The sequence below is a fragment of the Artemia franciscana genome, chromosome 3, assembly GCF_032884065.1.
Source record: "Artemia franciscana chromosome 3, ASM3288406v1, whole genome shotgun sequence".
NCBI lineage: Eukaryota > Metazoa > Arthropoda > Branchiopoda > Anostraca > Artemiidae > Artemia > Artemia franciscana.
The window spans coordinates 32262482-32286181 of NC_088865.1; the positions used below are offsets into that span (position 1 = coordinate 32262482).

Here is a 23700-nt window from a genome sequence, read left to right on the forward strand (position 1 = left end):
GCGAAAGATCTGTTGGAAGATTTATATGGGGCGACAGGTGAGAGCAATGAAGGAAACTCGTAGAAATTGCCCAGCAGCATAATCTTGCACTGGCAAATGTTGCTCCAAGACAAACGACCCCAGAGGATCACCTGGCACTCTCAAGATGAAAGAGCCCAATCTCAGGTTGATTCGTTGCTGATATCCTCCCGATGGCGAAGCTCTATAAAGAACTGTAGAGCCTACCGTAGAGCCGACACGGGGGTGAAGAACGGCTTTGGTCATATGGTGCTAGAAGCTCCCCTGGCCATAAAAATCACCCCCAGGAAACGAATGCAGCCTCCTCCGAGATACGATGCAGCGCGTCTTCAGGATAAAGCAGTCGTAGTAGAGTTTCACTTGGAATTATCCAACCGCTCTGACATCCTGCTTGCGGACGACGATAACAAACCAACCACCATCAACCTAGAATACAAGTGGGAGAAGATCAGATACACTATAAAAGACGCCTTTAAACAAGTCCTTGGCGGGCAAAAACGGAAGCAAAAAAAGTGGTTTCAGAAGACACCATCAAGCTATTAAAGCAGAAACAACATTTCGGAGATACCAAGTCTACAGTGTTCAAAACACTGAGAATATATTTCCATAGATCAACCCAGTGCGACCGACAACACCGCTGGGACCACGTGGCAGCAGGTATGCAGAAGGCTGCTAGTCATTCAAATAAAGGTTTACCAACTACTAAAAGAAGCAACTGGGAAAAATAAAAAGATCCCTACTGGAGCGAGAGACAAAGATGGAATACTTCTATCAAGAAAAGATGATATAATTGCAAGATGGCACTACCACTTCCTAAAGCTTCTGAACCCCAGTCACGACTTCCCTTCCACTCAAACGCTTCCCAATAATGGCACCACTACACTCCAGCTAAGCAGCCCTAACACCACCTCTGCACAACTGAGTCAACCAGCCCCATACAGCAACGTCAATGTTGACCCCCTCCCCTCGATACAAGAGATCAAAGAGGCAATCAAGAAGCTGAGGCATCAAAAGAAGCCAGGTACTGATTTTATCCCCGCCAAAGTCTACGAAGCTGCTCCTATTCTCGCTGAGAAACTCCAGAAGCTCTTCTGCTAAATCTGTTCTCTTGAATAGTTTCCCCAACAATGGCAAGACTCAGTTATGACGCCAGTCTTCAACAAAGGCGACTTCCCTGAGTGCAAATATTACAGAGGGATCTCACAAATAAGCATTAGAGAAAAGATTTTTGCAATTATCCTGCCTAACCCATTCCGCGGAGTTCGCAACGAAAGAACACGTCCCAACGAATCTGGTTTCTGATCCGACATGGGCTGTATTGACCAACTTCTCACCCTGAGACAGACTTTTGAACATAGAGCCAAGCATCAACAAATCACCATCGCTGTCTTCACTGAACTCATTACAGTCTTTTGTTCAGTCATCTGGGGAGGAATTTGGATGACGGTTGAAGACGATTGTGTCCAACTGAAGATCATACGACTCATTCAGGCTTACTATCAACACACATGAGTCTGCATCCTGGTCAACGGAAAACTTTCCCCACTATTCCATATCGATTTCGATATGAGGCAAGAGTGTGTACTCTCTCCTGAACTAATAAATTTTGTCCTGATTTCAGTACCACCCACTCGGATTATGTCGATGATGTTGCTCTTCTTGGCGAGTCCGTCAGTGAAGCCCAGAACATGCTTCTGAATGTCTGCAAAGATGCTGCCCTAGTGTGGCTCAAGACTAATATTGACAAGACTAAAGTTATGTCTAATGCCCTGGACAAAAACTCTATCCCTATAACCCTTAACCAAAGGCAGATTCAACTTGTCAATAAATTCAAGCATCTCGGATCGTATATTGACATCAACGGCGGATGTCGCGAAAAATCCAATATCGCATTGCATCAGCCTCCGCTGTCTTCGCAGAGCTGTGGAAGCCCCTATGGAAAAGGAAGGAAATAACACCAGAGAACAAAAATACGTATTTACGATGCCCTAGCCTGATCTGTCTTAATGTACGGCTGCGAGACATGGTCCTTAAAATTCATCGAGGCACATGCCCTAAACATCTTTGAACACATATGCCTGAGGAGCATACTGGGGTTACGTCTCAGCGACCAAATCCCAAACACGATCATCCGCAAACGATGTGACCACAAGTACGACATCACAACTATCATTCGACACCGCCGCCACTTGTCCTGGTTCGGCCATGTTTGCCGAGACTTTTATAAATCAAAACCTATGCTGCAAACCAGCGCCTGATTGGAGGAAGCGACGTGGAGGACAAGTCAAAACTTGGCTCAACACCGTCACATCTGACCTTGAGCCGATCGGCGGGTTTCGGAGACATGGTCACAGAAGATACCCTTAATAGCTCGAAATTGTCACCACAGTAGCCTAAGACCGTAAACTGTGGAATCCAACAGTCTGCCTGATCCTGTCACCAGAGAGAACTACATAGCTTGTGTCCTGATCCAAGTACGAGTAATAATGTACAAGTAATTTTCACCAAGATATCCGCTTTTTGATTGTGCTGTAAAGCAATCAAAAATTAAAAAAAAGGGATGAAATTAGACCTGACACAAGCTAGACATTATCAGCGACATTTAACAAACGAGCAGGAATACACATTTCTTTCATTGTGCTTCAAAAGTTTGAAATAAAAAAAATTCAACTTCCACCCTGGGACGTACCCATTTTAAACGCCTGTGGCGAATACATCTTTAATAGTAGAGCCACAAGCTTATTCAAACAGTTTTGCCACGAAAAATATATGCCTCCATAAATATCAAAGAGAATATATCTAATTAGGGTTAAAGCTTGTCAATTTTTTGTTGACAACAAGCCCAATTCCAGAGTTTTCGAGTTTGAGACCCCAGATCTTCGGATGGATTGATTCTTAGAGAAACCATTTTTGAATCTCTCTTCATTAGGGTGTCTTCAGCAAAGAAAATATTTGATTTGGGACGCTTTTTTTTGCAAGCCTCTACTCCTCCCCTAGACAATCCCCAGATTTGTTCATTCATGACTGAAGGAAAAGATAAAAAATCCAATTCATTACGACAGTTAACTTTGTATCATTATAATTTTGACATTATAAAACATTTATAATTACCTGGAAAAATACTTGTCTCCATGTTTTATTTTACATTAATTTTGTAAAAACGACGGTAGCTGTTGAGGCAAGGCTTTCAACAGGCAAGAGATAGAACTTTACTTGCATGAACAAGACATGAAAGTAAAACACACCTTTCAAAATTGCCTTGAAAGCATTATTGACAGGTATGTTTCAAACTGTTTAAGATCAACGAAACAGAATACCGGAAATGCCTCCAGTTTAAAACGCCGAAAAGAAGAAAAAATCCATAACTGTTTCAGACCTTATCATTAATCAACGAATTGGTATTAATAATACCAATGAAAATACCGTTTATTTCCAAAGCGACAAGGAGAAAAAACAAATTATAAAAAACACAGAAGATTTAATTTTCGATATTAAAAAAGCGACTTTTATCCCTATATTCTTTTACTTTAAGACAAAGACGTTGGTTGCTATTAACTGTGAGCACATTCGATTTAAAGTAAAAAAAAAAAGCTCTTCTTAATACCTCAGATTGTTTTCTAAGGGATATTGCTTTTCTTTCTTTTTCCTCAGTAAATAGAAGAAGCTTAATATGTTAGCTGAAAGGCTAACATACTTAAGGCCCAAACAGATAATCCATCAAGATCTAAACAAAGTGCAAGTAATCTTTCTCAAAATAATAGATCAAAAGCCCTAGTTCTGTTAATAGGAACGTAATTGAAGAGAAGATAATTTAGATGAATCCATCTATTTACACTTACCTAACCTGACTAAGTAGCTCTATTTCAACTCAATTCTGGCGCAAACCTGATGGATAATATACGTATTGAACGTGTATGATAGCTATTCGTGACTATTATCATTCTGGGCGTTACTCTGGCAGGCTCAAGTCAGCTGCATAGGCAGCAGGAGGGATGTAGAAAGCCTTCCCACACAAGTTGAGGCTACACCCTTTGCTTCAGATTAGCATAGGAGTTGTAATTTTTTTTATCTTACGAAGCAATGTTGTCTTGACAGCATGTGTGGGGCAGTAGTTCTGTAAGCAAATTTAGAAGTTTTGATAGTAATTCTTCCCACAAGAGTTTTGTTAGCTATTCCAGAGATCTCGGCAGCAATTTTTGCTTTTGGGCATTTTATCTAAATTTGTGTGAACAGTCGTCATCGACAAAAGCTGACTATCGGAATAGAACGATATTCAAAATTCACTAGCGAAATATCCCAAGATAATAAAAACTAATAATGAATATATAGTAGAAGTAGTTTCTGAGTGAAATGTTTGAAATATATATTGATACTTTCCCCAGAATCCCAATTTTACAATAATTGTTGAAAATCGGACAAACCGTGCGCCAGACAGAAATTGAATATGTATGGGTGTAACGAAACCTGGTTCATACAAGGTCTGTGAGGGTACTTATAATATTATATGCGATAATTAGTCTATAGTAATTACAGTTCACGTGATTCTTCTTGGTAGCAACAGGAATGTAAAACTCATGCGTATTTAAAGCAAAATATGAAAAAAAGAATTAGTGATTATATAAAATATTTCCCAAGATACCAAGCTTCAGATTGAAATCTGAAGATTCTGGGAAACATTTCAACAAGTGGCAGCCCTGTTCGCAACCAAGTCGGTGGTACGATTAAATAGGGGTAGGGCTCACGGCAAAGTGAAGCAATATATAATCAAAATAATAGCGTATTAAATATTACAAAAATGTAAATATATGGGCCACATTTCTTTGTTGCTATATTATGTGGTTGTACTGAAATCATACGGTATACGCGACGGCTGGTTATAACACCCAAATGGATGTTAGTTGACAAATTGAATAGGAAACAGAAATGTCTATCTCATATGAAATCGCGTTAAGATGAACCAGGGAATATTCAACTAGTCTTTTTAGTACGAAAGCTTCAAAAACCGTTATATTACTGACACAAATTTTGTGTCGGTAAATTTAATTAGACTTCAAATATTCCATAAAAACAGCTTTAGAATCAGAAGCTCTAATTTTCACACATTGACATCTGAGCATTCACCCTCAATACACGTGTCTTAACTTAATTAGGCCAGTTTGTTGGTCTTGTATTTCAAGATCTGCAAGCAAGGAAAGCAGCTACCGAGAGTAAATACGAAAAAAAATCTTGTTATTCTTTTATATGACTGGAAATCGTGATCCGAATAAGCAGAACGGCTACAAGAATACGGAATCAAAGACCATATTTAATTATAGAAGCATGTTTTCCCTTTTTCTTCGCATTAGGCAGTTCATATAACTCGTAAATTGTGGCACTACTGCCAAACATGGACATCGATCATTTAGACGAAAAAGAACATTTGATATACTTTTAATCTAACTTGAAAATTCTTCTAGAGTCGTCAGTAAACGTATAGGAAGAACAGAAAATGAGTATTCAGAAAATTCAAACATTCTTATAAATTGAAATCCAGACACAGAACCTTACACTAGTATTTTAAATTATAATACACATGGCACCATTTGAGAAATCATATGGAACTACGGCAATTATCATTTGAATTTTTTGAGCAATAGAAACTAAACAAAGAAAATGCAAAAAAAAAGGAAACATTTGGATAATATCTTAAGCCTGCCACTTTTTCAACCTTTTTAGCCTACAAGAAATCGTTTTTATTAAGAAAGGGATTTGGCAACGAAAAGAATCTACTGAATTATCGCAGACATCCATAATCATGAATATACATGATCGGATCTAATACTAGGCCAATCACCACCTCCCAACCCTCATGTCTTTGTGCTGCAATTAAAACTAAATTACTCCCAGCTTTGCTGTTCTGCACTACAATCTATACTCGTACATGAAGAGATTCAAGTATTGCAGACGGGAAAAACGTCAGATTAGTACTTCCCCAGAATATTTATCACAGAGAAACAGGGGTATATTTTTGTTAAAACAGCAGACAAGGGGTGGATAAAAAATTCCTATAAAATCCAAAGGTTCATAGGGGAAAGATACATGTGGGTAGATACCTGTTGTAGAACTTGATTTAGAGAACCCCAATTAAAGTACTTTTATATACATGACACCAAAATGACAATAAATTTACAAAGAAACATAATATAAAATAATACCTGTCGCAGCAACCCAAGAAACAATGTACTGAGGTAGGGATAACCCCGGGTTGTCAAAGTATGTAAGGGAGAACTCAATCCCTGGTTCATCAAAATCTGTAAGCGGCTTGATCACCATAACTGAATAGTACTCGTTGACCCTGTGGATTCTCTGTTTAGGAGGCACTTTTGGATTTGGATACGATTTATTCACCACTATCATTAACTTTTGCTCATAATCGATGTGGTACCGTCGTACAAACACATAATCTCTGTTTGCAAACATCCTCTAAAATATAACAAACAAATACAATATAACGTACTTAATTATCGCAAGGCTATTACTGTGAATACAGAGAAGTTGATGAGAGCTCTAAATAAGTTTTGTCCGTTTAAAGAAAAAGAAGAAGAATGAAATACGAGAGAAGAAATGAGGAGAGAAGAATTGAAAAATTCAACGTTTATTATACTAAATACATTTGGTTCACCTAGAACGGTTTTGAAGCCTGGAATTCTGTTCAACAGTCCATTTTTGATGAAGTTCTTTTCTTTTTTAATACTTTTATTTTTCTTTTATCTCTCGAGTTTAAAATTCGATTTTTTCAGTTTAATTTAGAGCTTACCCAAACAACACTTTACATAACATATAACTAATTTCCTATTTAAAACTAGCAAGATAATCTTCTCCCATTCAAAAACGCGTAAAAGCAATAGGTCTCCCTACCTATATTCAGAATGAAATTATTTCCGTTTCCATTTCGAGAAATAATTACACAGTTCAACTATTATTGAAATAGAGGGAATCCTTTTGATCCTCGAAGGAGCTCCCTATATCTTCCTGGCATCAATTTGAACCGATATCCCAGATTATTCAAATTTTATTCGTTTCTTGTGACAGTCTCTGTCGACAAATAATCTTTACATGAGGCCAGAATATATTTTCTTTCTCATCAATACTGGCTGTCCCTTTTTAGTAGATTGTAAAATTTGAGTTACATCTAGAAAAATAGATTGGGATTTATCAAACGGCTAGTGTCGGAAGAAGTTTGAAACTGTAGAAGACTAAGCCCTTAAGATAGACTAAAACTCAGTTTTTCGTTTGTGTCGTTCAAATATTCAAGGCACATCCATGTGCTTCTTCACAAGTCTTTCAAACAAGGTGTTGGTCTATTACTTTTATCTGGAATATTTTTCCTATTACAGAGGAATTCTTTGTAAATCACAATCTTGGGGAGGGGAGGGGGAATTTATTTATCGAAAACACAAACAGAAACATTTTCATGAGATAGTCAAAGGTTCAGAAGTCCTTAAGTAGTAATAAGTCAAAATAAAATAAATACCGATGCTGAAATTTAAAATGATCAACAACTAACTCAGATAAGCAACTACACTTAAACATAAACATAGATGAGTAAGAAGGGACTGATATCCCCTCAGGCCCCCATCGCAAATAACTGAACATCATTTGGGCTTTAGCGAAAACTAAAGGGAAGCTGCAAATATAGCTAACTGAATTTCATAAAAATTCTGTTAGCCTTTTAATTTCTATACGTTTGAGAAAAAAGAAAGAAAAAGATACTGTTGGAAATAGGTATTGGTTTATAAGCATAGATGACTGGTTTTCCCAAAAGGGTTCACTGTTTAATAATTTACTAAATGTTTGAATAGAAAAGTGCTAAGTTGGAAATCATTTGTGTCTTACTTTAAATAAACTGAATGTTTTAATGAAATACCACAATGCTTCATATTAATATCAAAGCCAACAGTATGCCAAGAACTGTTGAATCCCTAAAATATAAGTTCAGCAAATGACTTGAGAAAACCGAACAAAGTCATGTGATCGATTGAAATCGATTTCATGTCGAGAAAACTTGAGAAACAGAAAGACGAAGGAATAACGAAATAATCAGACGGCAAACAAAGAGGCGATAAAAAAAAACTCAGCCATAAACAACAGGATTACAATCACTGAAAATTTTTGAATGAATAGGAAATACAAGGATATTGTTCCTCCAGAGCCATTGATGGCACATTGGCCGTCAATAATTGTCAACATTTCAGTTCCTGGTTCTTTTTTACTGGAACAGTTAGCATGCCTGTCTCCCAACCTTGCGCCAGCTGACATTGGACACGGGGTCTCGTATTGCAAAACACAGATTAATCTCATTCGCTAGCGCATGATAGAGTGTATGGATAGCATCTGAAATATGTTAGGAAAACCTATTCTAGTCTATCATTTAACCCTCTGCAGGTGTATTAAATGTTACAGGTCTCCTTTTATGTTTGTACTTAATAGCACCATTACAAGTCTCCTTTATGTGCATAATAGCACCAGGATGTTAACCAGTTCGTCTAAGCGGAGGTATATGACCAGCAGTCATGAATCTGTAACTGGAAGTACATCACTTATTAGTAAGCTAGTTAAAAAATCTGCAAGACAATGATATGCTTCTCACCTTGGAACGACCCTCAGTTTGGAACGACGACCTAGTGGAAAATAGGCCTACTTTCTAGGGCTTTACAAATTTTAGATATCGCCGTACCGTTTGCTTCTGTCTGTTTTTCAACGAAACTGGTATTGGGATCGCTAATTAATAAGCGTGTTAAAAAAAATCTGCAAGAAAATACTTTGCTTCTCGGCTTATAATTGCCTCAATTTGGAACGATAACCTAGTGGAAGATAGGTTAGCTTTATGAGGCTTTACAAGTTTTAGAAATCACCGTACCGTTCGCTTCTGTCAATTTTTCAACAAAACTAGAATTACTGAAGAATTCCACAGAAGTAATGAAGATTTTTAGCTTTTAGTTTCGTGCTACAAGTGATCAAAATAATTCCAAAAGAGAAGACTTTCCCCTATCATGACAGTGGTAAACGAACTGATACCAATATTTCTATAATATAGTCAAAAACTGCCATAAGCAACAAAAAACTTTAAAACTACGCTCAAAAAATGATGTTATATCAACTTTAAGCATCATATGTCATCAGTCATCGTGTTAGTAGAAAAAAATCCGTCATTCATTATAGTCATTTTCTTCGCGTATGATAGAAAGGCAGTGTGATCTTCATAGTCCCGTTTGTGTTATTGCCTGTGTAGGCTTTAATAAATTGTTATTTCTATGGTAAAAACAAATCATTCGGATGACATGCCATCATAACAAAGATCCTGGGTTTGTCTTGAGAAGGATGAAGTCTTAGTTAGATTTATAGCTAATGGTTTTATGGTGAAAGGTTATTTGTAAGGAAACAGCAAGTGCTTTAAAATCAATATTTACACGGTCAATCTAATCCTAGCCAGTATGAAATTTAGAAATTAGGATTAAGAAATCATGGAATAAAACTCGATCCATCCGATATAACGAAACAAAATTTAATGTATATAGAAGCTGTCATTCACAAGGCCCACACCCACAAGCCAGAGACTTGAGCGAGGCGAGAGCAGCCACCCCTTCACGGGCAGTCACTTGTGGGGGCTAAAGGCTCCAATGCTTAAAGCTTCCGTCCAAAAAATTAAGGTTCTTAAGCCTGTGAACATTAGTTTTTAGCAAGGCATGAACCAGCAAAGAGCTTATTTCGCTAGGGGTGGTGCTCAAGTTTTTCAGCCATCTTTTATATTCTCACACTAAAATACATGAAAGTAGCTTAAATACATTATATTATTTCTACAAATCTTTGATTAAAAGTTAATGTATCTGTCAATGACTTTATTTAATTAGAGGGCATCCATGTTCGATATTTATAATTAGTAGTCCAAGTAGAATGTTGCTCGCCCTAAGTTTTAACAAGAAAGGAAACTGTACCCTTTTTCTTCTTATTTTTTTTAACAGGAATTATACTTTATGAAGTTGTCAGATTTTTTTTAGAAAAATTGCCAATTATATGAAGCATCCAGTCCTAAAATATGTTACTCTCCTCTCTCCAGCTTCAAAGTGAGAAAACCTAGGGAAAATTCACTAGTTACCTATTAAATACACAAAAACGAAATAATGTTGAATTAAAAGAAAATAAATAAATAAATAAAAGAGAAACTCCATCACTTGATTAACCGCCTAAGCTTTAGGTATTTCATAAATCTCCAAAATTATAGCATCTTGTTCAGGCTACTCATTTTCTTCTGTATTCGGCATACAAAACTTCTTCGAAGAACAAGTTGAAATTAAACTTACAAAGCGAAATGGATTTAAAGGTTGAACCAGTACTACATCCCATTACATTTCTCGGACAACGAACTTCACCAAGGACTTAGTTTTTTTGTCTTAAATTAAGATGCCAAACTAAAACAATTTCAAGCTAAGATATGAAATTCGTCAATTTACCTTTTCATACAATTTATAATTTAAGCATTAGCTGTTTATTGATATTTGCATCTCCCGATATCTTTGTCTTAGTCTACAAACTCCAATAGAGACCTCCTAAAACACATGAAAAAATAACTGATAACTTTGACATAATTCGAAGCGCTCCCATTCAGCAAAACATGTATTAATTTAGAGATAAAATACATCACTAAAAAACTCACCGGCCACTCCATTTCCCAGTATATGATATCCATATTCTTTTCAGGGAATGATTCGACCACTCTTAAATCTGCAACAGAGCTATCCCAAACCCTTCGATACTCTGTGTCCAGTTGAGTGCTAAAGAAATTGCGAGCACTTACATCATTGTACTTCCCATATACTAGAATTGAAAGTGTGACTTTTAAAACATAGTATCATATGTATTGAGTCCTTTTACGTTGACTGCAATCATCATCAATCAATTTACAAAAATTTAACAACTTTGTTCTGTTATTTAACAACACGATCTGGCATTAAAATCCCCTCCTAAATGACACCATATAATTAATTACCATAAGTATAGAAACAAACTCCTTATGTAAATCTGGAATTTTAGCAAAAATACCTCTGGGGTGAGACGATCCGCCCAACTCCAAGGGCCAAAAAGTATGCGTCCATTTAATATAAAGGTTTAGCAAATGCATTTCAAAAGAAATGTAGACATATTATACTCTGCTAAAATAATTTATACAAGGATTTTCTTTTTGTATGATAGGAGGGCCCAAATTGAAGCCTGTGGAACCGTCCATCTCCCTCTCTAGATTCAAGAAAGAGACACTTTACCTCTTTCAACTTACATCAATTCGGAAATTGTTTAGGGAGTTATCCTAAATCAAAGAAGAGAAAAAAAATTAAAAAGGAAGGACTCAGAGACAAGTAGGCTCATATCAAGTAATATCCCGGTAGGAAATAGTTCAAATAATGCAAACGTGATCTACCGTACAGATGGTCAAAATTAAATTCCAAAACTGCGTATTACTGGGAGGTTTTCCAGGGGGGTGAAACGCAAAATAAAGGCAGTTTCAGGTTTTTTTTATTGGGGGAGTCTTTCGGGTTAGTCTAAGTGATAATATCCATCCACCTGTGTGAAGGTTCATTTAGGTAGAATGTGATGGAAGATAATTTCAGTTCCGAGTATTGACTTGACGTAAATTTTACAGACAATACGCAAGCCTGAGTTTACCTTTAATACGAATTAGATAATTCAGTTATTTTTATAGTCTTTTCAGAAGAAAAGTTTTATTTCTTGCAAATATAACTCCATGTCAACTTTCAAATAAATCACAGCAAAGAGAACACGTTCCACCTTCAGATAATTCTAAGCATAATATTTGTCAGATTGAAAGGGTTTTTCATATCAGGAAACGCTACAAAGCAAAATTCCTTTTATAAACTGACTGAAAATGGAAAATGGAAGCAAAAACAAATTTAGCAGAATGCCAGTCACGGAAAACAAATTGACAACTCTGAAAGAATTTCCAAAATGCATAGGATTTAGAAGGTTTGATTACAACCAGTTCGAGAAAATTGAATGATTGAATAAATAAGAGGATAGAAATTTATTTAGTTTTTGATTGTTATTGAGCTGGTTTTCAGTTCAATGTTATCGCAGGTTCTAGTGGTTATCATTTTCCTCACTTTCAGCACAGTATTTCCTAGTCATTTATAAGGTACCTTAATTCCATAAAGAGTGACGAAGAAAGGTGGCAAAGAATACAGTCTAAGGTTTTATATGTTTTTTTTCTTAATTTGACCACTCATCTGGCGGTAAGATTAGTAGTATGACCATAGGCACTTTAACCGGGCCCTAGCAACGACTTCAAGTGGGCCCTAGCAACCAGCAGATTTACAGATTTTCTTCAAGATGCAGGTGTTTGTTACGTATTTTTTTTACCTATGTAAAGGATGACGCAATCTCGGGAGACTTGTTAGAGCTCACGGCCCGCTAGTCAAGTGGGGAGCCCCTGGTCGTAACTGGGGACGGCACACACGTAGGTGTTACGTAGTACTTTAGGAGCTATTTTTTTTAAGTTTTTCTTTGTTCCGAGTTATTTCTTTTTCCTTCGAGATTTCATTTTCTTCAAGATTTTTTTTCTTCAAGGCGGTTTTCTTATAAGGAGTTTTATTCTTCAAGATTTTTTTTCTTCAATGCGTTTTTTTCTTCAAAATTTCTTTTTCTTCAAGAATTTTTTTCTTCAGGATTTTTTTTGTTTCAAGATATTTTCTTAGAGTCATTTTCTTCACGGTTTTTTTTTTCTTTAGAGAACCTTTATAACTAGTCATCAAAGGTTTTGTTCGCTGTAGGAATTGAATGTACGACCAGAGATTTCCCCAATGGAACGGTGTATTAACCACATGGACCACAAAATCTTTCCTAATGTTATGTTCCAGGAAATAAATTCTATGAAATAACCTGTTTCTCGCGCGGAGAATTCTCTGCAGAGGTTCATAGATTGACAAAGCTATGGATTGCGTGTTTCCAATCTATTCTCCCAGTGACTGCACTAGAAGTCCAACAATGCTATTGCTTATTGATCTATTAGGTACACTTACTTGTTACATTACTGTTAATTTTCTAACGTGAGCTAGACAAGACTTTGCTTTGATTCTCAGATGGCTTTGTAAGACATGGACTGTTTATTGTACATACAATTTTTATTAACAAAAAGATGTACAATCATTATTGAAACACTTTATTCTTAGGTCACCGAAATCAATATTATACAGGTAGGAAAACGGTTTTTCACTATAAAGTCATTCGATCGGGATTGTCAACATACATGCGGAGAAATTCGCCAAAAGTATATCCACAACAGCAAAAATATAAGGCTGCATGAAAATCATACCTTTTGATCGATAAATCTAGATCCGTTGGAACGAGAGATCCGTTCCATATTTTGTTGGTATTATTTTCTGGCTATTCCTGACCTGTGGCACACTATGGCTGGCAAATGGCATCCTCTAGCACAAACTATCATTCCAGAGGCATTTCCATATATTTTATTGTTAAAAATCATTATTTAAATCCATTGGTTCATTTTTTTCGCAAGCCTGCCCTCCGTGATATCCTCCAAGGCAATTCCCGACCTGTACCATTCTATGACAAACATGTGGCACCCATCCGTCACCCCTAATAATTCCTAAAGCATTCTCGGATATTTTCATGTCGGATTTCATTCGGTTCGGATTTCACAATCCAGTTCCAACGTGATACCGCCATGGCAATTCACGCCACCATGGCATACCATGGGTGGCACATGGCATCCTCTGGCACTCCTCATCATTCCTAAAGCATTCTCAGACATTTTCATGACAAAAATATGCTTTAAATCCAATGGTTCCTGTTTTTGCAAGCCATCCCAACCCCGAACGTGATACACCCTGCAAATTGACGCTGCCATGACACACTAGGGTTGGCTCATGGCACCCTCTGGCACAAATTATCATTCCTAAGGCCTTTTCAAGAATTTTCCTACAGAAATAACACAATTGCAACAGAGAAATATGTTGAGGATTCATCCTCGAACAAGAAATCTAAAAGATGAAGACTTTTTATTGTAAATACAAGTTCTAAGAATAAACAAATTTAACAAACATTATCAAAATACATTCTTAGGGGACTGAAATCAATATTATACGGGTAGGAAAGGGTTACTTTCCACTATAAAGTCATTCAATAGAGGATTGTCAACATATATGCTGAGAAATTCCCCAGAAGCATATCCACAATATCAAAAATATAATATTACATGAAAACGTAGCTTTTAATCAATAAATCTTGCTGTCTTTTTCAAAGTTGGTCTGAGAACCTTTGTAATTCGACGAGAACGAGTACAAACCATATAATGTATTCAACATTTTCTTGAATAAAATTTTTCCTTAGTCCAACCAACCAGCGATTTCTTACATTTTCCCCTGTAAAATTAAAGCCTTCTAAAACATTCAGAAACCACCTTCTGAAAACAAGAGGACTTCGCTGAACCAGGACTTCGCTGAGGTAAGACTGATTCACTGAAGTAAGGATACTGCGACTGTTTTAAAAATTTTGATTTTAGTTTTAATGGTTGTATGTTATTGTAAGTCTCCTTTCTTTTATATATTTATGTTTTGCTGAGGAGATCCTTGGACATAGGGTCGAAATATTCAGTCAAATATAGAATTCCACTGTCTTACATTGTTCTTGTTGATGTTTATGATGGAAAGCCAGTGTGGTCTTCGTCGCTATTTAGGTAGGGCGGCATTACATATGGCCCTCTTTATAGAAGGAATTTATTTTTTATCGTCTTTAATCAGATAGGGTCTTGAAAATGAGAAGAAAATGCGCTCCGCGTCATTCACACAAAAATTTACACCTCCAGGCAAATTAGTACTACCTGTTAGGTAAGAAGTAGGCTTAGAATAGGAAGATGAAAGATACAGCAAATCATTTTGTGTGCCAAATCTCCCTGATGCTCGGTTGGACTCTGTGTTGCTCCAATTTTCAGCATCATTGAAATCTGGGCCAAAGAATATTCAAAGTGTTTATCCTCTTCAGAAGGATGTTGAACACCACTGAGAGTTTTCCAACTTTCCATCAGTGCACAAAGTATATATTCGTAGGCCAGAAAAACTGAAGTACAAGCTGATGAGCACAGATTGAACCTTAATAGCACAAATTGTTGCACGAATTGCACGAGGTCAAATCTTGCAAATCAGACCCTCTACATCCAGATCTAAGTTCAAGTCCATCCTCATTCTCTGCACCAAGCCTATCCCGGCTATTTTTGTGACCTGCACCAGTAATTTCGTCGTGAACTGAGGCAAAGCTTTTCAGCTCCGAAATCAGCTCGTCATGAGAAACGTTCGCCATCTCTGCAACATTTTGAAGGGCAAACTCCTGATTTAATATGAACCAGCTACTAAGGTAATTTCCTCACTTAACTGCAGCAATATTATTCTTGTACATTGGAGTAATCACTTTGATTAGTTTTGTAACTATTTGTGTCCATTTAGCAGCTAATTCGTCAACTATTATTTTCATCTAAACCATCAATTTATTTTGCATCTAGCATAGCATATTGTTAATGGAATTTTAAAACATACCTATTCCAATTTGATTATTTTAATTATACCTTTTCCAATTTTATCAAGTAGTAAACCACTGCGCTAATCTTAGCGGAAACAAATTAGTATCTTCATACGAGCCACCAATTTATTATGCATTTATTATAACATTTTATTAATCCCTATTCTTATTGATCATTTAAATTATATCTATTCCAATTTTACCAAGTCGTAAACCACTGTGCTAATCTTTGGGGAAAATTGAAAAAATATCATTTTCATATCGACCAACAATTTATTATGTATTTAGAGTAACCTAATATTAACCCTTATTCCAACTGATCATTTTCACAATGCCTGTTCCAATTTTACCAAGTGGCGAACCAATGTACTATTATTCGCAGAAACTAATGAGGATGCCAGTAACAGTCCTTGCATCAAAAGTTACAATCAAAATTTTGCAAAAAAAAAAGAAAAAAATACTGTTCAGTTTCTGCCACCTGAGTTATAAATTCACATATGCTATCGGCATATCCCGTACTTTCTTGCTTTGTAGTCGTTTGGCGAGTTTTGGCAAATACAAGTTTTGGTGAGTCGTCTATCACTGTTTATAGCTGATATCGATTCTAATTGGAATGCCATTAATTCTACGCTCATCGCTTAGCGCAAGATCGTACCATATTCCTGCATGTCATTAAAAATAGAGTTTATCTAGCGTATTCACTAAATAATTTTAAAAATCTTCGGTATTTCTCAAAGGCATAAGCTACATTCGACTGATTTGAATTTTACATTTTATAAAAAAACACAAAAAATTAAACGAAAGTAAAAAAATTATTATATTATTCCTGGTCATGAAATGTAATGTTTTGTACGTGTTTGTTTCTTTTGTGTTTAATTTGTTACATGGTTTTGTTTCCTAGAATCTTAATCCTTGAAAAAAAATATTAACTTCGGTACACTTATTGAACATCGTTTTTTTTTAATTCTATTTTTGTTGTCAATACTTTTGCAACAGTCCACAAGCTTAGCTATTTTGGTATGCTGCTGATTAATTTTCTGTATTTAGATTTATAAAAAAAATATATTACCATAACAGATACTGTTTTAAGATGATAATGATTATTTCAAGATTCATAATAGGGAATCCTGAGGAACTGTTTCCAGTATATACCAGGCCGACCTTTATTGGTGTATTATGAAATTATTTTAAAACCAATAGTTTTAACCATAATACAATCGTCAATGGTTAATAAAGTTCTAATCAAAAGAGAATTCGAAGTAGGAGTATGCAATTACAGAGTGTATAATGGGCAGGCTAGTATTATTGTTATAAATCATTACTAGGTATCAGTACGCCTTAAGGGATGCTGTTAATCAAAATCAAAATTAGTTTTGTACAAAATTGGTTATAATGTAGTAGTTCTATCCTTAAAATATAATTCCTATTTACTGCTGAACACTTATTCCAACCTCGCTCTTGCGTTCAATATAAGCAATATTTCAGGACGAAATTAGGAAGAAAGGATCCGTGACTTCAGAAGTTCAATCTAAAGTTTTGTCAAACTGATAACGTTTACGAGAAAAAAGGTGAATGTGAAAGGTTCCTCTCCAGTGAATAGAAGCGACAAGATGTTTAGGCTACTAACATTGATTTTCCTTTTAAATCTTTAGAGTAGAAAAGATACATTCAATTGTAAAACACAAAAAAAAATCACTTAACAGAAATCTTTACTAAGCGATTAATATTGAGCTAAATTTAGTTCTGATAATAAAAAATTCAAAGAAATATATGAGTCCATCACTGATTCAACCATTTCACAAAACCATTTTATACGTTTCTACCGAGATTACATTAAAAAATTAAGATGAATACACGAGGTCTCTTTAAAGTAGACAATTTTCTATGACGACCATAAATAGGACTCAGTTTGTAGGACCCATCTGTAAAAAAAAAAAAAAAAAAAAAAAAAAAAAAAAAAAAAAAAAAAAAAAACCTGACTAAACCCAAGTCTTTCATGAGAAAACGGGAGATTGCCTGCTATTTCACAGAAAAGAAAAGGTTGAGAACCGATATGTTAGACTATAAACCTTTATATTAGACTATAAACTTTCGCCCTTTCCTAGTTTTCGCTAAGTAATAAAATACCATAGGATCCCCTCAACTGCTGGTAGCCTAGTTTCATTACTGCAATTATCCCCAAGGCTGAGTTCATCCAAACTTCGTTGATCTTTGTTTTCTGCACTTCTTTCCTTCCAACAGGCGACATAATATCAATTTATGTGAGTTATTGAACACTATCCCTTTTAAGGGAAAAAGATTTAAGCCGCAAAACAAAGGAAATGAATCTTTTTAGAGAAAAATAAAAATAAAGGCTATCATAACATCTCTAACAATCTGCAGATTTTTTTTAGATTTTTCAGAACAGAATCAACAGATTTATACAAGGAAAGTGCTCCGGTAATATTAAAAGGCAAATAAATAAAATATTGAAGAAGTATTAAAAGCAACGCTGCTATTTTTCCTAAAAATTCTCATTTTTTTGTTTGTGTCTTAAAACATTTTTCAGCACCAAAAATTAATGCCTAAAAATTAGGTAGCAACAATTCAGACCACACACAACACGGCCTCATACCACTTGACTTGATGCTACACAGCCCCCACAAAACTCGACCTGCTTATAATTCCACGAACAAAACTCTTTCTTTTAGGGAAGGCCCGGTACGTGGCAAGTACCATTCGGGAGAGCTATGTATCACAGGGAAGAGCTCTAAGTCCTCAAATCGACAAACACTGGGAAATTGAAAGAGCAAAACGAAAGCATTAAGGAGTCCGTCAAATTTCAGAGAGCTTACTAGGAATCCGTCCTGAGTAAGCGCCTAGGAGAAAAATCGAACTGAAGAGCATATCTTTTTAAGTCGTAAAGTTAACTTACGAATTATATATTTACTTAAAATTTTTCAAATGTCTAGAGGTTCCAGAACTTCCTTTTTAAGATACGTTTATATCTTAAAATCAAATTCTGTTTCACTCCACTTTTGATTCCAAATTTTACGCATCAACTGGTGATAATCTGGCCTTTTTATTTTTTTTTTTTTTAATAGAAGAAAAGCCATGGTAATGATATGACAGACAATTAGAATCTTATCCCGTAAAACTCTAAATTAAAGCGCAAAGAGTAAAACTTTTAACTTTCTAATTAAATTTCTAAAAAAAAAACATTTTTCAAGACTCGAATTTTGTCCCTTATAAATTGTTAAATATTAGGAATTTACATAGCAGAGAGTAAATTTTCTTTAAAAAGTTTTACAAAACCTGAAACACCTTCTGCAGTCCATTATCGTCCGTGAATCTTAGGAAAAAGCCTCGGTCTGGCCTTTTATTCCGCCGGAGGTCTCACGCTAAAACTTAAATTTTGTCATTTTAACCCCCAAATGCTTACAAATTTTATAGGAGTATTGCCCCCCCGCCCCCTCCCGAAGAAAAAACTATTACAAAACTTAATTCATTTTCTTTGCAGATTCCGAACATTCGGTTAGCTTACAGAGCGTATTAGTTGAATTTGAACCCATGAAAGGAGGATACGCTCTAAAGGCTGAATAATATGAAAGCCTACCGATCATGTAAAATTTTGACTTAAATAACTCTTAAGTTTACTCGCGCCTATCCAACTTTTGTTTTTTGAAGTTTTTACGTACCGAATTCCAATGTTAATTTCCTTCAAGAATTAAACATTTATAAGTCTTGACAGGAGTATTTTCCAAAAAAGCTAGTTTAAACAAAGCTAAATTATTTTAGTGTGAACGTTCCAATCAATAACTTTAAGGTAGTGTCGCTTAAAAACTCTAAGTAAAACCCCAGTACCGCCTGAATGGGAGGGGGGGGGGTATTATTGTCACTAAATTTGAACCTATCTGTAAATATTTGCGTCTATCGGACAATATAACACACACTCAGCAAAATATCATTAACATACCAGCAAAATGCAGGCTCAAAGAACTTCTAAAATATTTTCTTCTACTATACTAGAGACAATAGAAATTATAATCCAACAAACTCAGTTTTCTAATGAATCAAACTAATTACTTAACTAATAAGAATCCTTTCAAGGACGCGTCAATGCTTTTTACATGCTTACCTTTATACACATACAGAGATTTATGGACATGGTGCGAATGCCTCCAAATTATAAGGTCAGGTCTTTCAAGATATGGGGACCAAGGTGGTGACTCTGAAAGTATAAAAACAATAAAATTATTTATTTTGCTCTACCTTCACCCAGATATAATACTGCATTATTGGCTGCGTCACCAACTCTTGCTTATATGCTGCTTGTCATGGGAATAAGACAGATAATAGTTGCATGGTAGTTAGTCATTTAATCCAGAGGCAATATTACTCCTTGCTATTGTCCTAAGTAAGGGTGGTGGTAACCAAACGAAGGGTATGGAGATAGTACTTTGTGACACCTCTCACCCCCAAGCTTAATAGGCAATAAGTTCAAACCTTATGTAGCTGAGCGATACCAGTTCAAGCAGACCATTTACAAAGGGCCCACCTCAAAATAAGGCTATTAGAATTATTTATAATATTTATGACCGTCATGCTTGTCTTGTAACCGATTCGTGACATCGACTTCTTTTCGGTCTAAACCTGATCCCTAACCGTGTTTCCTTCCTGGTATTTAAACAAACAAATTTCTGCACTTGCTAATTGAAAGTTATGGATGACAACTGACTCCAGAGCAGCAATTGAATTACTTATCTATGAAAATTGTCAGGCGTTCTACCAAAGTCACAAGATTTCACTCATTTGACTGTGTTGACAGACCCTACAGAACTATATTCACGGAATAAAGCCATCTATTCTGAAAAGAAAATTCATTTTGATTTTTAGGTGTGATGAACAGTTTGCAAACATTTAACTTTGAGCACGTCAGGTTTTTTAAAATTCACCCCGAAGTTAGATTTCTTTTACATTCTGCGAAAGTTTAAAACTTATAGAACAGAATAGTTTTATTTATACAAGCAATCATAGTTTAGAATAAAAATTCCAACTAAATGGCGCTGGTGCTTACAACAAAAACAAGAAAAAACACGAGACTATTACTTATTAAAACTGACATGTAAAAAGGAACAAACGAATTGGCAAAACGGTTTGTTCTTGGAGTAGGTAATTCCAGTTTCACTTTGTTAACTGACCTTGTATTTATTTTATTCCTCATAACTAGTGGTAGAATCTCTCAATGTTTTTCACTGCTAAGAAGAAATTGGCCGAATTTGCAGATCAAACCCAAGCGAGGTTCGTGAAGGGACGGTAGTTGTAGGACAGATAATGCCGATTCATAGCTTACAGATGCGTCTGAAAGAATAACTTTAAAGGCTCTTTTTTGTAGTGACTCAAGTTGATTGCTCAGGCAACTTGTGTTGTTGACTTGAGGGCCCTATACAAGGCAAGCATACTCGAGAATTGGTCGGATATGTTTCAGATAAGCCGAATTAAGTAGGGACACAGAAAAACCCAAATTGACGTAGTAAGATAAGGGTACACTTCAAACCATTTGCCTTTATAGTACCAACATGAGTACTAAACGAGCAGTCAACGCTAAATGCGACATTGAGAATTACCGTCGAAGATGCAGTACCATACGGTATAAGACTGACAAAGTCCCTGTTCAGAGGATTAAAGCGAAGAATTTTGATTTTCCCTTCGTTGATTTGAAGGCTGTTGATAGTTTATTGGTCTTTGAAAGTTGCTCATTACTGCATCACTGAATTAGTGAACTGCCTCAGAGTTTTCAATGAGATATTTCAGGAGAGCTGACAGGTCGTCTCCGAACTTAAACCTCTCCTCAAACTCAAAATGGACAAAGTTTGTAACTGCCAAAAACAATAGCAGTGCAAGTTTCGTGCTTTGCGGAGCACCACCCGTGATCTCTGCTTATTCGGAGTTGATGTCTCCAGGGAAAAGTCTGTAGAAGCACAGGAAATGGTCTTGCATAAAACTGATCTCTAAAAGTACAATATACGTGCGTGCACCCATTGCGCGTAAATTTGTCACAGCTATGAAATGACGAATAAGGTCAAAGGCTTTTCGGTAATCCACTAGGAGAAAATCAAAAATCGCACTTCCTCGGTCAAGCCACTCGACAACAAGGTGATACATTCTCACTAAGTAAACAGTTGTGCTGCTCATTTTCAAGCATCCGTACTGACAGGAGTCAAGAGAAGGAGAAACATGTGACATCAGATGGTGGTATATAAACATTTCAGCCACCTTAGACAGGTTTGGGGCTATTGAGATAGGTCGGAGTTGGTCGCAAGATTTTGGACCCTTTACTTTAGGTGCGACGCGAACGTACGCTCTCTTCCAAGCAATAGGGAACACTTGCTCTTAGCAACGCTGGTTAATCATGTAGGAGAGTGGCTTCGCAAGGAAAATAGCAAATTCACGTAACAACTTTAACGGAAGCTCGCCAGGGTAGGACGCACAGTTCCTTTTCAGATTCTTAAGTTCCGTGTAAACGGCAGACTCGAAAAAATCACCATATCATCAATCTCTGCTTCAGTAATGACAAATTTGATTTCTGAGCTGGTGATTGACGGATAGGTGGTACAGATGCCAACAAAAAGGAGTTCACTTCCGTAGCCAATAACAAGGTAACATCCTCTTTTAGTACCCTTAAGTCACTTGGTTTCGTTTTTCCAGACAGTCTTTTTACTGACGAATGTCATTTATGTGGATATACCGTAGGTAAGGGCACAATTTTGTCCTTCACATATTGTCTTTTTTCTCGCCTGTTCACTTTGACAATATGGTTCCGCAACTTGGCTAAAACAACTAAATCGCTATTGTTGTGAAGTCGGCAGCGAGTCTTAATTACGTCCTTGAGGTAGCTTGTGATCCATGGTTTATCAGTATTTCTGTAACAGTAATGACTTTAGTCGGGAAACAAGCATGGAACTTCTCCTGAAGTAAGCTATTTAGCTTAGTGACTTTGACGTTGATGTCTAGCTCCGAGCAAATGTCATCAAATTCGTAATTGCGAATCCAGCGACCGAACGTTGAAATCAAATCTCTTGTTAGTAGTCGTATAGTAGTTTTCACTCGTGTGGTTTTGGGGATTGCTGAATTTGCTTCCCAAAAAATTATGAAATAATCGAAATTCTGGAGGGGTCCCACGGACCGCGGTGCATCGTAGAAGTCTGTGAGGTTTGTTAAGATCAAGCCAAGTATGCTGCCACTCTGATGGGTTGGTATTGCAACAACTTGCCGTCAAATCAAAGACACTGGAAAACCACGGTTTGTTTGTTCAGTCAAAGTCACCAGCAATCACAAAGGCAGGAGAGGCATACTTTTGGCGTATTTTGTCTACAAAAAAACTGTATGTGCTCAATAAGTTCTTTCCTGTTTCTAGTACTCTCAGGGTAATAGACCGAAGCAACTATCAAACACGAGAATCTTCCTGATAAATGTGTTGGTTTACATTCCGTCCACAGTATCTCAAGGTGAGAGTCAATTGTATCGCTTAACAGCTTTGACAGTATCCCGAAAGTAAAGTGCCGGTTCCGTGGTCGTATTAGTTTTCGCTCGTGTGGTTTTGGGGATTGCTGAATTTGCTTCCCAAAAAATTATGAAATAATCGAAATTCTGGAGCGGTCCCACGGACCGCGGTGCATCGTAGAAGTCTGTGAGGTTTGTTAAGATCAAGCCAAGTATGCTGCCACTCTGATGGGTTGGTATTGCAACAACTTGCCGTCAAATCAAAGACACTGGAAAACCACGGTTTGTTTGTTCAGTCAAAGTCACCAGCAATCACAAAGGCAGGAGAGGCATACTTTTGGCGCATTTTGTCTACAAAAAACTGTATGTGCTCAATAAGTTCTTTCTTGTTTCTGGTACTCTCAGGGTAATAGACCCAAGCAACTATCAAACACGAGAATCTTCTTGATAAATGTGTTGGTTTACATTCCGTCCACAGTATCTCAAGGTCAGAGTCAATTGGATCGCTTAACAGCTTTGACAGTATCCCCAAAGTAAAGTGCCGCTTCCACGACGAATCAGGCCACGGTCGCGACGAGTATTAAGGTAGCCAGTGTAACCTTTAATACGTGCTGACTCAGA

At 36.5% G+C, this 23700-nt stretch overlaps 1 protein-coding gene across 1 annotated transcript in view; it reads right to left on the reverse strand.

The window, feature by feature from the left end:
* The window catches only part of LOC136025171 (stAR-related lipid transfer protein 7, mitochondrial-like), a 55808-nt gene that overhangs the window by 7099 nt on the left and 25009 nt on the right, over positions 1-23700 (reverse strand). Inside the window, exons 4-6 of the mRNA XM_065700939.1 lie at positions 19715-19807; positions 10712-10872; positions 6213-6480 (exon numbers count right to left, since the gene is read on the reverse strand). Of these exons, the coding sequence (XP_065557011.1) occupies positions 6213-6480; positions 10712-10872; positions 19715-19807 (522 nt within the window). The remainder of the gene's footprint in view (positions 1-6212; positions 6481-10711; positions 10873-19714; positions 19808-23700) is intronic.